The sequence below is a fragment of the Ostrinia nubilalis genome, chromosome 13 (genome assembly GCF_963855985.1).
Source record: "Ostrinia nubilalis chromosome 13, ilOstNubi1.1, whole genome shotgun sequence".
NCBI classification, from domain to species: domain Eukaryota; kingdom Metazoa; phylum Arthropoda; class Insecta; order Lepidoptera; family Crambidae; genus Ostrinia; species Ostrinia nubilalis.
The window spans coordinates 15,038,478-15,054,094 of record NC_087100.1 but is presented as its reverse complement, the minus strand read 5'-3'; the positions used below and the strand labels follow the sequence as shown (position 1 = coordinate 15,054,094).

Genomic DNA, 15,617 nt, shown 5'->3' with positions numbered 1-15,617 from the left:
TGTGAAGAACCCTACGTGGGACGCAATTAAAATCATCTTTCATCTAAACTCCTAAATAGCTAAATTGAAGTGTACTATGCACACTGTGTACTATGTAACTATGCTGGATTTGAATTGAGTTTGGTGTCAGATTTACAAGCCTTCAAAAAGAAAGTTACAATGGTTTTTGTTCGCTTTCGACGGACCCCAAAAAACTCCCTCCGTTCCGCTCGCAGGCGCATAACGAGAACAAATCGAGACGAATCAACGGAAACTCACGTCCAAGACAGACGCCGCTTAATTTCATTGAAGCCAATTACAAAGGTAACTAATTTCTTTGACCGCTCCACGTGCTACGTGTTCCACACGTCACTAGTTGAACAGTTTCACTTAGCAACCTTAACAACAAGGAATAAGGTTGGTTTTACAAGTGGGTAGGAGCCAATCGGGACGTGATCAATCGTTTCCGAGTCTTCTTTTGCGGACGCGCGTGCCTCCGAATAAGTAAAATAAAAATAAGTAAGGATGTGGTCTTGCATATAGCGGAGACCGCTGCAAGTTTTGAATAACAAATGCAGACTGATCGAGGTTGCGGGTTTGAATCCCGCTGGGGGAAAAAGTGATGAGCACTGGCATAAAAACCTAGAGTCATGAACTTTAAATTCGATCACATTACTAGCATAGATCGTTAGTACCTATATCCATATTACAGTCAAGCACATTAGACTACGTTTTTGTTGTAGTAAAATCATTCTTTCTTAATATAATATAATCTTCTTACTTATTATGTAAAGTACTCTCATCTATTTTGCTTTAAATCTTAACCGAGAAGCCGGACGTTGCAGCTTACGTTTTACAAAAGTTCAGGAGATATTTAAAACCATAACTGCATATTATTTTGTTTTATTACTACCTAGATCAGTCACGATTCAAAATGCCATCTACATCTCATCTCTGCGTACTGTTCCACTAATCCATTGTTCTTCTTAAAACATCTAAATCAACATACCAGAACGAGAAAACTGTTCTGCTAAAAAGATTCTTAGACTTTTCCTGAATAGAGCTGAAAATTGGTCGACACTATTTGTATAACTTTTTTTTCTCATTTCCAAGGAGATAGAGTTGAAAATCGTTTACCAAGGTATCTCCTCGATCTATGTAGAGTCACAGTGAAAATTCAGTACTAACAGTAGGATCGTTTATCCTCTCTTATTACTTTTTCGCTTATTCCATGAGTTTAAACCGCAGTGTTTCTGCAAATCCTTTTGCTTCTACTACCAGTACAGTACAATAAATAGTGCGAATAAATGTGAATGTTCTGTTTCTTCACGAAAATATTGTTGCATTATTTCAATGGGCTTTTCGGAAACTTTTAAATAAGTAATTTGTGAATACTCGTAAGAATTCCTGGGAAAAGGCGTGCTACCTAAAATCTTATATTCCAGGCATCTAAATGAGAATTGATTCGGTTTTCAGGTTTAGAATTTAACTATCCAATTACGACTTTCATATCCGTTTTCTCCATTAATACCTAATTTTTAAGTGACTCCTATGAAAACAAAATTCCTGTTATGTGTTACCATAGGGGTCACTTAAAAATGGGAATGATGGTGAAAACGGGCATCAGTCTTTTGTTGGCATTTGTTGGCAGTAGTGAAGCCACTTCACCTTCGTCCTCTATGGCATTTCCATCATAGCCATCTGTGAAACGTAGTTGTTACGTTCGGCGCACGTTGACAGTTTTATGCGCCGGCGCAGCTCGCGTCTAATTCTTGAAACGCTCGACTGTTATCGAGCGGTTTGTTTGACAATTAAGATTTAGGACTTCCTTTGTTATGTGTTTTGGTTAATAACTCATAGCCTTTGTTATAGGTTAACGAGAAACCATAGAAAAAGTATGTGTTAAAAGTTATTGACTGTATGTAATGTTTATTATGTGTTAATGTAGTTATTAGGAAAATATTTTCATGATAACGTTCAAGAAAATATTTTATGAAGTTTTATTTACTTTTCAGGCGAAAAACTTATCATGTAATTGTTAGCCCTATAAGTTTATACAATATTTTCATACATTATACTACTATTCATCTCCTCACTTTAAATAATAATGGGAAACTTAACTGTAACTTAAAGATTAAGCTCTAAATGTTACTATAGTGCAATAAATATTGTCGACTTTCCTCAATTAGATCACTGTCAGCCAGTGGTACTCAACCTTTTTTACCTCAGACCGCAACATAGGTATAATAATTTTAAACATTTTATGTACCTACACGTACAGCTCTTAAATAGGTACTGTAAATACAACAACGATGGAATGGAGTACTTACGGGCGAAAAGTCTTTCTTGGGACTTTCCAATTATGGTTCAATATTTAAAAATCAACTTACAACTCTATGCTTGAGTATGAATCGAGTTTTGAGTTTGTTAAATGATACAAATCTTGATTGGGTGTAAATAATGTTATGAGATAATATTGCGAATAACTTTTCATGTCATACTGGCTTTTGCCCGCGGCTTCATCCGCGTGAAATTTCGTTTGTCACAGATCGTCATAAATTATAGCCCAGTTTGGGACTAGAAGCGCAGTGTAAAATGTCCAAGGATATTTATTTATTTCTAATTATTATTATATGTTAATCTGGGTTATAAGCAATAATACTGTAAAGTTTCAACAAAATCCGTTCAGTAGTTTTTGCGTGAAAGAGTAACAAATATCCAGACATCATGACATCCAGACATCCAAACTTTCGCCTTTAGTAGGAAGTGCCTATTTGATTTTTTTTATTTTGTTGGAGATCCGAACAATCGAACCAAATAAATTAAAAGACATTGATTATACTAGGTGATGCATAATTATTGTTTTCACCTTTCGTTTTTGTAAGTTATTTTTGTGAACGCTATAATGTTTATGTAACCTTGTTGGTGATCAATTTATTAAATAAATAAATATTGGCAAGTCCATGTGATACTCAGGTTGTTTACCTCTGCCCTAGAGTCAAGTCGCTCGCTTCCATCATAACCCCTCTCTGACATGACAGTTTATTATCCTTTGTCGTCAAACGTTGCAACATCTTTACGAGGCCATAAACGTAATAGATTTTTGTCTATGATTTATCGCCGCTAATGCTCGGACTGACGGGTGATAAGTTTTGAGTAGCGATTAATTAGGTTTGTTTATTTTAAGGACTTTGTTATTTGCTTAATGAATATGTCAGGTTTAATTACTAAGTAGTTTTTATCTTTTACTGCGTTTCGTCTTCTCTAATTCAGCTCAAGCTGGTCTGTAGAGTAAACAGGTAGTTTGGCACTCTAAGGCTGAGTGCTTTTTGTATGGAGTTTGACATATTTTTGACGTTTGATAGTCAAAGTAAGATGGTCCAACCAGCCTTACTGAGTTTCGTCTTCTCTAATTGAACTCTAGCTTGTATAACTTTGCAGCAAACGACAGAGCTGTATAAAAACGTGATTCTTCGAAAATTTTGTATGGCAAGGTAGCTATAAAATTGCTGTATTGCCCACTCTATGGATTAAGAGCCTGTTTAACCATTTTCTTAAATAGTCCCTCATAGAAAATTAGAAACTTATCTGTCAGGTTAACTATAACTTTTAGGCTGAGTTGCACCATGTTACATTAAAATTGACAAACGTCTAAAATCTGTCAAACTGCATACAAAAAGCACCGGTTATTGTTATTCTCGTAGTTGCCGTTTAAGTTAGGTGGTGCAACTCAGCCTTTATACTACAAGTCTTGGACAGATGTTTTCTAGTATATCTAGAAGTGTTTGGATACAAGCGTACAAATGTTGGCGCTGGCTACAGGACGGTGCTGCATATTGGTCAGTGAGCCATCAGCCAGCACGCCCGATAAGTAATGGTGGTACATCGGTGATAGGGGGTGACCATGAAGTGTGCCTAGAAGTTACAGTTATTTTCAAATTTAAGAATCCAAACCGACCAACAAAAATAGTTAAACAAAATTCCTAGCCGGAGCGAAAGGAGGTACTTTTTGTTAGTCAACCACTTTTTGTTACCAATTTTTAAAAACTTATTGTTCATTATGTATGGACAAATAAATTAAGATGAATCTTTTGGATCGCACAGAAAGGTTTGCTAACCTGCTGTACATAAAAAAACCCATGACCCGTACATGCCGTACAATTTTAAACACTGCATATAATAAGTAGTATTCACGTTTTATTCTTATTGTACTTTAATTCGTTCGTTTCAGCCGAAAGACGTCCACTGCTGGACAAAGGCCTCCCCCAAGGTTTTCCACAAAGACCGGTCCTCTGCCGCCCGCATCCAGGCACCTCCCGCGACCTTCACCAGATCGTACAGTACTTTAATTGCTGTGTGTATAAATTATGTCCTAGGACAAGGATAGTAGTGGGACACCCTCTGGGCTCAAGTGGCTAATGGACCCATACGTCACCCCGCCTGGAGCTACCGGTCTGCCTAGGGCTACCGGCTACCGGACTGGTCTAGACTTTTCCCTTATTTACTTTTTATTGCGCCTGTAACTCCTCTTATGTTAAATAAATATTCCACCTTAACCCGATGTTTGATAAAAATGAGGAGTTCCGCAAGAGAGTTCATACTTATGTACCTACAGAGCAGGGATTTCAACCACTCATGGATTCTACAAAGCTTAATACATCAACATCATCAGTCTACTTACACCGCTTTAAGTTAATAGGGCAGTTGACACTATGACACTCTTCTGTAGATTTTTGATACAAAACACATAGGGGGTTCTCGAGCAAGAAGTCTTGGATTTGGTTCTTAGAATCCAAGAATAGAAACTACGAGTAGAGCAAATGCTTTTTACGTAGGTACCTAGTACTTCCTATAATCATCAATTATTAATTTATTTTAATTTATTAGAATTAACATGAATGATTGTTTAACATGAAAATCTTTACAAGATATACACATTATTTATTATTTCTAGCAACCCTAAGTTCATGACTTGCCAGAAATTGATTGCTGTACATTCTTACAACTGCTGTAACATTCGTCGTAAAATTAAGCTCGCAGAAAGTCTAGAATTAAGCGAGGCAATGGAGGAAATCATTTCTATAAATTGACACCGATTTACAATGTATGTTATTAAAAAGTCTTTAAAGCAGAGGTTCCTCGACAATGTTTCCCCTTATTTATCTATTGCTTATTTTGAAACAGACAGTGTTAATCGTTCGTTTGTTTCAGCCAAATGTCGTCCACTGCTGGACAAAGGCCTCCCCCAAGGTTTTCCACAATGAACGGTCCTGCGCTGCCCGCATCCAGGCTCTTCCCGCGACCTTACTCACATTTATATAATAACTAGCTTTTACCCGCGGCTTCACCCGCGTGAAATTTAGTTTGTCACAGATCGTCATAGATTATAGCCTATATGTTAATCTGGGTTATAAACAATAAGCTTTAACCGCCTCTGTGGTCTAGTGGTAAGACCACCTGCTTCAGACGCAGAGGTCCCGGGTTCGATTCCCAGTGGGGGCAGATTTTTCTGTTCGGTTTGGTTGGTGGTAGGGCTTGTTCTAAGTCCGCCTGGCTAGCTACCACCATCTTACCTAAGTCTGTCGCCATAACAACAATGTTAACAGCATTGTTGTGTTCCGGCAGTTAGAGGTAAGATAGCCAGTTCCTCCGTGGTTGAGGATTCCGGGTGAAGCTCGCTTCCACCTTCGGCCTGATCATCACTTACCATCAGGTGAGATACAGACTTCCTCGTTGTGGATAAAAAAAAATACTGGAAAGTTTCCTCAAAATCCGTTCAGTAGTTTTTGCGTGAAAGAGTAACAAACATCCAGACATCCAAACTTTCGCATTTATAATATTAGTAGGATTAATTACTTGGGTTACTTATCTGAAAATACTCGTATATCAAACGAAATTATTAATTTAAGGACACCTAACTGCTAAGTAACTGTAAACTGTAAAGTAGCTGGAAAGTAAGAGCATCATTATTTTTGCAGGAGTCTAGACATACAGCAGTTTACCGCCATTTGCTGATGATTGTTATGGTGATGATTTTCCATACAGGCCTTTTTCCTGCAATGGAATGTTTCCTGGATAAAAAAGCTAGAGTTTGAATTAGTCCTTCAGTTACCTTATCAAAAAATACTCGACACATATTTTTCACTTTCTCAAACTAATGAAAATTTAAAGAATTTGGTTGAAATTTTGTAAGCGGTTTTCATCTAAATATTAGGTTTTCATAAACGTTTTCTTATCATGACTTCTTGTCCCCAGAATGCAGCTGCAACGGCCACGCCCGACGATGTCGGTTCAACATGGAGCTGTACAAGCTGTCCGGCCGCGAGTCCGGCGGCGTCTGCATCAAGTGCCGGCACTTCACCGCCGGCCGGCACTGCCACTACTGCCGCGAGGGCTACTACAGAGATCCTACGAAGAAGATCACGCACAAGAAGGCCTGCAAACGTGAGTAAATCAAATCTAATTCCTTCTGCATCAAGTGCCGGCACTTCACCGCCGGCCGGCACTGCCACTACTGCCGTGAAGGCTACTACAGAGACCCTACGAAGAAGATCACGCACAAGAAGGCTTGCAAACGTGAGTAACTAAATCAATTCGTTCTGCATCAAATGCCGGCACTTCACCGCCGGCCGGCACTGCCACTACTGCCGTGAAGGCTACTACAGAGACCCTACGAAGAAGATCACGCACAAGAAGGCCTGTAAACGTGAGTAAACCAATTTTACTGTATGTCCGGCACAAACCAAGCTATCCGGCTCTTCGCCGCTTTCCGGTACTGCCACTACTGCCGCGAAGGCTACTACAGAGACCCTACGAAGAAGATCACGCACAAGAAGGCCTGCAAACGTGAGTAAACCATCTTATTACATGTCTGGATTTTACTGCATGTCCGGCACTGCCACTACTGCCGTGAAGGATACTACAGAGATCCTACGAAGAAGATCACGCACAAGAAGGCCTGCAAACGTGAGTAAACCATCTTATTACATGTCTGGATTTTACTGCATGTCCGGCACTGCCACTACTGCCGTGAAGGCTACTACAGAGATCCTACGAAGAAGATCACGCACAAGAAGGCCTGTAAACGTGAGTAAACCATCTTACTACATGTACGGATCCTACTGCATGTCTGGCACACTGCCGCTGGCACTGGCACACTGCCGCTGGCACTGCCACTACTGCCGTGAGGGCTACTACAGAGACCCTACGAAGAAGATCACGCATAAGAAAGCCTGCAAACGTGAGTAAACCAATTTTACTGTATGTCCGGCACAAACCAAGCTATCCGGCTCTTCGCCGCTTTCCGGCACTGCCATTACTGCCGCGAGAACTACTACAGAGATCCTACGAAGAAGATCACGCACAAGAAGGCTTGCAAACGTAAGTAAACCAATCCTAATTCCTTCTACATCAAGTGCCGGCACTTCACCGCCGGCCGGCACTGCCACTACTGCCGCGAGGGCTACTACAGAGACCCTACGAAGAAGATCACGCACAAGAAGGCTTGCAAACGTGAGTAAACCTGTCTTACTGTATGTCCGGCACAAACCAAGCTATCCGGCTGTTCACCGCCGTCCGGCACTGCCATTACTGCCGCGAAGGCTACTAAAGAAACCCTACGAAGAAGATCACGCACAAGAAGGCTTGCAAACGTCAGTAAACCAGTCCTATTGCTTGTCCGGCACTGCACCGCTGCCGTAAGTCAAACAAATTCTATAAAAGCAATTGAGTGTGCTACTCCTAAATGTCTAAGACCACTGGCTTATCTTACTGGCACTTTGAAAACAGGGTCTCCACGATACCGAAGATATGTAATAGTTTAAAATGCCAATTTAAGTCTCTGGCCCAGTATTGGCGGTTCCTGATAAAGTTACTCATAGTGTCTATAAAGTAGCTCAGATGGAAGAGCATTCGCCCGGCAAGCGAAAGGTCATGGGTTCGATTCCCGCCTTAGGCAGTTCGATTTTTTCAAGTAATTTATAATAAGTTACTTACCGTTTATTAGAGAATAAATTTTATAATAATACATTAACTTAAAATGACTTAAAAACTTACCGTTTTATAATGTCATAGGTATACGTTTTACAAATGTTGCGTTTTGTCTGACCACGAGTCCCTATCTATCAGATACTGCATCAGCTACCCTTATTAATAAGTGAAGTATAATAAATAACTACACCCTAGTCCTTAAAAAAATCCTACGCCACAAAATCTCAAGATCGCCGCAATACGAGTACTTAATAATGTTCTTTCAAGCCAAGTTCGATTGTTAAAAGTTAATAACGAACCACTTGACGTCCCTTTAGAAGAGAAAAATCAAATGAGGATTTAAAACAAAATGGAAATGAAAGAAGACCGATTCCAATTATTGAGAGGCATTTAAAAGTTAGTGAAGTCCTCACTAATAAATACAGATAAAAATTTCATTCCCTAACTTAACAAGGACTCAGAAGATATAAATCATTTACATAAGAAATAATTATAGTGTATACTACAGTGAAGAATTTACATTCGTACTAAGTATTATTAAAGGCCGATAGATCTATTCTCATAAATAAAACACTGGATACTCATCTTTCACATTATATTGCCATAGTTTAGATACAATTCATCACTTAGCACAAAAGCGCGCGGAGTCGTCTCCGCGCGTCATTGGCCACAACGATACCGTTATTTAACGTTTTAGATTTTTCGCAATTAACAGTATATATCGAGAGACTCGCGATAAATAATGCAATAAGCCAAAATCTATCTATCTTGTGGTGACTGAGTTTGTTGCGGCGCCTCTTCTCAGCACTTGCCAAATGTTTGTCTCGAAGCGCTGGTAGGGCAAAAAAATTATGAGACATGTATAAGAGCATTTGACGATTTGTTAACTAAGTACTAATTTAATTAGTCTACACAAATAAAGATCATTTTGATTTGATTTGATTATGCAGCCGAAGCCCCGAGTAGCAGCTAGTTTAAGTCCGTGGAAAACAAAAGTAGTGTAGCAAATAAAGCTGTGATAACCAGGGAACTTTTACTGTGAAAATTCAAATGTTTAAACAAACATAAACATCGAATTTAACTATAAAACGTAGGTATAGTATATTGAATGCTATTATTACACTATTAACCCTAAAACGTTAGTGCCCGCTGCCGTGGCAGAAATGGCCCGGATCGGCTGAATAGACCGAAACATCGTAACTCCATAAAACGAAAATAAACTCCATAGCTGCAGGGTTGAACGTAGGGTGACCACGCTGACCGCGTGTTGGGGGATCACCCGAGACAGGAAGTAAATAGTGGACAAAAAATAGCCCACCAGCATTTTTGTGGTTTACATAGTATTTAAGATAAAATAAAATGTTCTCAGAAATTAATAATAGTGGACTAGTTTTTTTTTTCATTAATAATGTTCTTCGTACCTGTTTAATATTTTTATAAATAATTAATTTTTAGTTGGTCCAAAGTAGGTTCAGTTCAGTTTTTCCTTTTTCAGTGTTATTTTGTACCCAATATTTTTCTTTATAAGAAAAAAATATTTTGTCGAAATCAATGTAAACTTAACAACAAGTAGCTTGTATATGTAAAAACTAGTATAACATTAAACATAAACTATTTTTGCAGTTAAAGCCAATTTGCATAGGCAGAGATTTTATTATTACATCCTCATGCTCAACTTGAAAAGAAAAACTTCTTCAAGAAGGAAAAAATACGGTTTTGCTTTTGTAACATCTTCATAGGAACGTGTGAAAACAAATAATAGTGTTATCAACCCCCTTTCTCTCTAGCCTCTTCCCCATTCCGGCACTCGTTACGTCGGCTACCGCCATAAGATCTCCCATAAACCCGTTAGGCTTGGGGCCCCAACAAATCGGTCCCCGGGGCCCTGGGGTGTTTGTTCGTCCGGACTCAGCAATTTCGGCCCATGTTCGGAGGTATTGGAAAAATAAAGGAGGGCCCTTCGGACGTGATAGGGTGAGAATACGGTGTTGAAATAACGTATGGATTGAGTGTCATGACTTCAGTGTTTGGAAATGTTTTCTTGCCCAGAGGAAAAGGTTTCACTTTCAATATGATGTTGTGATATCTGAAGATATTAATTTGAAAACTTTATGAATACAAAGCTATTTCTATCGATTAAGATTTGTGTGCAATTTGAAACTTCTAGCCACTTCTTAATCTTGACTGCACATTGTGGCATTATTAAAAAAAAATCATTACTAAAAGAATATCTTCTAATAAAATATTTAAAAAATGTAGATTGCGGAAGAATAATTTCCATTGTTTGTGCGATATTGTTATTTAAAAATTAAAAGTCACATCACAGATATTTTCAACATTAATTCCAATTTCACTGTAAACTAAATTCACAAACAAACCATGTCCATAACTTATCCTTTCCCCAAAGAAATATCTGAACAAAACACAAAACCGCATAAAATCGGAAACACAATTTTCTGTTCAAAGTTCGGTCCGACTTTTCACCCCCATAAAATGGCGGGGTCAGCCACTGGAGACAGTTTTCGGTGATTGGGTTGCTCTCCCATCCCATTGTCGGGATTAGAAAAGGAATTGAAACGAATCCTGTGTATCGAATTTCGTGGGAAGATGATTTACAGAATCGTAAATAAGTCAGAAGATCGCGGACTCGATTTCCTCAACCGATCACAGTGATGGTCTGTTTTGAGTAGGTGTGTATGAAGACGTATCCCTTTCAACGGCACGCGTGGGCGCACTGGTTTATTGTGCAGATAATTTATTGTAGGAGCAAATGAATAAGGCGTGGATGATGAATCTATATTCGAAACGGTTGATTTTGTTAACTATTGAAGCTTATTCTAGTTTACCTTTTAACGAACTCCGCCATGGAAATAATTTGATGTGACGACAAATCAAAATCGGCAAGCCTTCGGAAGGCATGCAACTTTGCTCTCATAGGTTTCTGCCGTTCTAAATATCAATCACCATGCCTCAAACTAATCAAATCCTCAATGGGTTTAGGTTGAGAAATCCGTCTACCCACTTGTTGGACGTATCTACAGACAACAGCATATGTGCTCCTAAGATGCCACAATGTTAAGTTTGACGTGCCTTGTATATGTCACCGTAAAATTGTGAATTCCGTCAGATTATAATCTGACGTAGTTAAATTACAATCTAACCTAACCTAACCCACTGTTAGTTTACAATCTAACGCGTTATATTATAAACTGACAGAGTTCACAATTTCACGTTGACATAATAATATACATATAAGTTTGCTTTGCTATTGCTGTTATTCGTCACTAACTAAATCTTGTTGTCCAGCATGTGACTGCCACCCGGTGGGCGCGAGTGGCAAGACGTGCAACCAGACGAGCGGGCAGTGCCCGTGCAAGGACGGCGTCACCGGCACCACCTGCAACCGCTGCGCCAAGGGCTACCAGCAGTCCCGGAGCCACATCGCGCCCTGCATACGTAAGCTTGTCAAAATATTTTAAACTCTTCTTCTTCTTCTTTTCGACAACAAACCTACACAGTGTCAGCCCAAAACTCCGCCACAAGAGTGGCGTTGTCAGCAGCATTCATCAAATCCTCCTGAGTGCAGTTGCTCTCTTTCCATGCTGCATTAATTTTAAAACTGAGAGCAACGGACTCAAACGAGATTTTAGATGTACCTTAAGATTTAAGTTTATTTAATAAGTAACAATTTGAGTGTATAAGATGTACAAGCTACGATTTGTAAGTAACAACATAGCCTAAACATCGCGCTTGAGTCCTGTTTCTTTCAGTTTCATCTTAAAATATCGCTGACACATTGGCTATGTAGGAGGCGTTATATGTAATAAAAATGTGATACCAATACCAATTCCTCGCACCTAAAGAGAAAAGCTGGATGTGGCATGAGATGTGCACAGAGTCAATTTAAAAACTGATCTGGTGCTGAAGTAAATAATAATATAAAATCTGCTCGTAACAGACTGTTGTAATGGTCTTTTTTGTGTCGTCATCTAAAACTTCGCAGTGAGTGCTCGACGCTCTGCGAGCGGTCTTATTTGTGTTTCTTTAGATTATCTCAATAATACTTAACTGTTGTTTCTGGGCAGGCATCCCACGCGTGGTGACCGCGGTGCAAGCGATGGAGGCGGTGGACGGCGAGCCGGGCCGCGGTAAGTAGTAAGTGGACATTCATTGCACTCTCGCCTCACGCCACCGCACCGCTGCACTTGATCGACTGTTACTTTTGATTATCCAGCTGTACTGCTGTAACTGCTGTCTAAATCTCGATTAGAATCTTCTCGATTTGATTATGGATACTATGATCATTTATTTGTAATGAGTAACTCAAGTACCTACTCAGAAACTTACAATTCTTCGGGTTCGTAGTAGTTTCGCACGATTTTCCTAGGCACGAATATGCGAAACGTCCCCTTTCAATAATATTTTTTTTTTAGTAGGCGTTTCGCCCGGATTTATCAAAAGTATTAAAAACGGGTGCGAATCGACCCCTTTGAGAACTAGTAATCGCATACTACTAGTTCAAAAAAGAGTCGATTCGCACGAGATTTTAATACTTTTAATTCGAATACATCCGGGCGAAACGCCTACTAAAAAAAAATTATTATTGAAAGGGGACGTTTCGCACATTCGTGCGAAGGAAAATCGTGCGAAACTACTACTAATCTTCGAGCAATAAATTCTGAGGAAAAAAACTAGTTTCGTAAAATAATGGCAGCCAGCAGTCCTGCAAAATTTACAACGACTTAAAATTATTGCATTTACTTCAAAATATTGCGATCGAGTGCTGTTGAAAAGAGTGTATGTACCTACTTTTTGTATTTACTTTAATAAACATAATATTATAAGTACTTCAATTTCTGTGACACTCTTGTCTTCAAGACGACTCAAAGATAACACCTTTAAACTAGACGCTAACGGGATTGAATTTTTTTGAGTTGTCCCGATAAGTGGTCACAAATCCATAAATTAATTGGTCACCCTACATGTTTTACATAAATTCGTACAGACACTCTTGTTTATTTTTATTAATTTGCACTTTGATATTAAAATACTCTATTCTGTTTCATATTTATTAACGGTTTCGTTTATTTTAACAATGGACATCGGTGTTAAACACTGCCATGAATTATTTAACAGTTTGTTGACAACAATATTGTCATCATAAAGCAGACTACATTATTTTATTTTCGTTTTAATAGCTAGTGATTTTATCAGGTTTCATGAATAAAGTTATTTGATGTAATATTAGTTTGATATCTATCAAACTAATATTACAATAGGAGATATTATAGGAGAGTAAAAATATCTTTCCTGACACAGGTTACAGAAATCTGGAGATAAACTATAAATTCAGAAGTAATTGTTTTGAATTAGTAACTACATTAATTTCTAATTCGATAGTTAATTTTTTATCAATAACACTCCTATCTATACTTCTCATTAATTACTAACTCCTTACTGTATAACTTAAATTCAGTGTATCTGTCAACAGCTTTTCGGGAACCAAAATCAGTTTAATACAGGGTGTGGTTTTGTATAACAACGCCCTGTATAACAGGACTATTTCCAGTTTCAAATAGTGATTTTTTTATGTATCAGTAGCATTAGCATGGTGAAGCTCGATTGAAGAACATTATTAGGTAGGCTAAACACGAAAACCGTTGAAAAAATCAAAGTTCTTTTTACTTTTCCCGATTTTAATTCCCAAAAAGACCGCGCCAGTCTTAAAAAATATTATTTTTTTACTGCAAACATTGAGATACACTGATTTTAATCTGATAGATTAATCATTAGAGTCCCTTGGTCCTATAATTAGAGACTAATGCATGCTCGTTGATTATTGTGATACTGTTCATATTTAACATTATTTTAAGCTTGTTCTCATCGTTTCATTAACTCATTTGTTTGTGTTTAACGTGTCAGTGCTGAATGGAAGGTAACTCATTGATTTCTTTCATTTACTATTTATTTATGTGTATGACGTAGAGCGTTTTCACATGGTTGGCTGAACCACCGTGTGAAAGCGTTCTTATAAAATTAACCCTCAGATCATATTAAAATTATATTCAGATAAATACTTCCACAAGTAGTATTTTTTCGTATTATTAGTTATAACTCCATTTAATAGTTTCCTGATAGATCCCTTTTGATTTGTAACTATAATTATAATAATATTGCACAAATAAGTAGTAGTAAAAATCCCTTTGCTAAGTATTGCGTTAATTCGAAAGTTGATTATCCGCAAACATCATCTCTGCAATCTGTATTATTATTTCCACTATGGCTACTTTTATCTTCACTTGAGTACCAGCCGTCTGCCGTTTACTAAAAGTCATTTACTCCAAGTAGCCTTTTAAAATGCTCTTACATGTCCCAAGTACAATTTAACCCTGCCATGACTGCTCCGGGACAATTATTTGGCCAGTGCTGAAATGAAGCCGACCTTACTTGAAATTGGGTAACTTTTATCAGCCCTTCAAGGGTAAACAAAAGAGTTTACATTGATGCTCTTCTAGAAGGATAAAGAGTGAACTGACCTCTACATTGATGCTCTCCCTCTTTCCTTCTAGAAGGACGAAGAGTGAACTGACTTCTACATTGATGCTCTCTTCCTCTTTTCTTCTAGAAGGATGAAGAGTGAACTGACCTCTACATTGATGCTCTCTCCCTCTTTCCTTCTAGAAGGATGAAGAGTGAACTAACCTGTATTCGTATTGCAGCAGCGGATCAGTGCGGACGGTGCCGCGCCGGCGCACGCACGCTAAACCTCAACAAGTTCTGCAGCCGAGACTACGGTTGGTATACCTACCCACATTACTATAGGGTAGTCGAAACCTTCGAACTCCTCCTATGTGCTTCTGATTAATTTCGTTGCGGGTCCAATGACAGTTAACTTTGCCCCGGGACAAACATGACCTTCACTGGTTGGGTTTTTATTGGCGGTCAAGCAATAAATCCTGGCTACACAGGAGTTGCAGCGATGGGAACGAGAGGTGGGAATAATCCCATTTCTATTACTCCACCAATCAATTGAGCAATGTTGCAATGACTAGGTTACACTAAGTTTTGTGAGCCATAGGCTTCTGATAATGAGGACTGACAGTATGGTTCTGGAATGAAGGTCACATGCCCGCAAGCGCTGAGTGAGACATCAACCCACAAGGTGGACAGATGACCTTGTAAAGGCTGCAGGAGCTGCAAAAAGACGCTGTAAACTGGCCAATCTGGAAATCATTACAGGAGACCTAATATTCGGTAATGGACGTCCTGTGGCTAAAAATGATGATGATGATTATACACTTTTGTCTCTTAAAACAAAAAGGGAAGATTCGGTGCGCGCCGGCATTGCGACCCGGGAAGCGAGACGTAGAAGAGCTCCAAGTTTCAGGTCACAAAGTCACAGTGCCGCACGCGATACTAGTGCCGTATCTCCTCCTTTTGTTTTAATCTGAGCGCCAGATGCGGGCCACTACTAACCTGCTAATCTGGAAATCATAGGCCTATATTCAGCAATGAACATCCTGGGGCTAAAATAATGATTATGAAGAAAACCCCTACTTCATCATACTACGTCATAATGGGCAAATAATAATAATGATGAGGATGACACACTAACCCTCTAATTCTCCTGCAGTCATAATGGGCAAGGT

At 38.8% G+C, this 15,617-nt stretch overlaps 1 protein-coding gene across 1 annotated transcript in view; it reads left to right on the top strand.

Annotated features, from left to right (window-relative positions):
• Positions 1 to 15,617, top strand: part of LOC135077354 (netrin-3-like) — a 197,599-nt gene that overhangs the window by 179,867 nt on the left and 2,115 nt on the right. Inside the window, exons 2-6 of the mRNA XM_063971878.1 lie at positions 6,235 to 6,423; positions 11,275 to 11,424; positions 12,054 to 12,116; positions 14,688 to 14,762; positions 15,602 to 15,615. Coding sequence (XP_063827948.1) covers positions 6,235 to 6,423; positions 11,275 to 11,424; positions 12,054 to 12,116; positions 14,688 to 14,762; positions 15,602 to 15,615 — 491 coding nt within the window. The remainder of the gene's footprint in view (positions 1 to 6,234; positions 6,424 to 11,274; positions 11,425 to 12,053; positions 12,117 to 14,687; positions 14,763 to 15,601; positions 15,616 to 15,617) is intronic.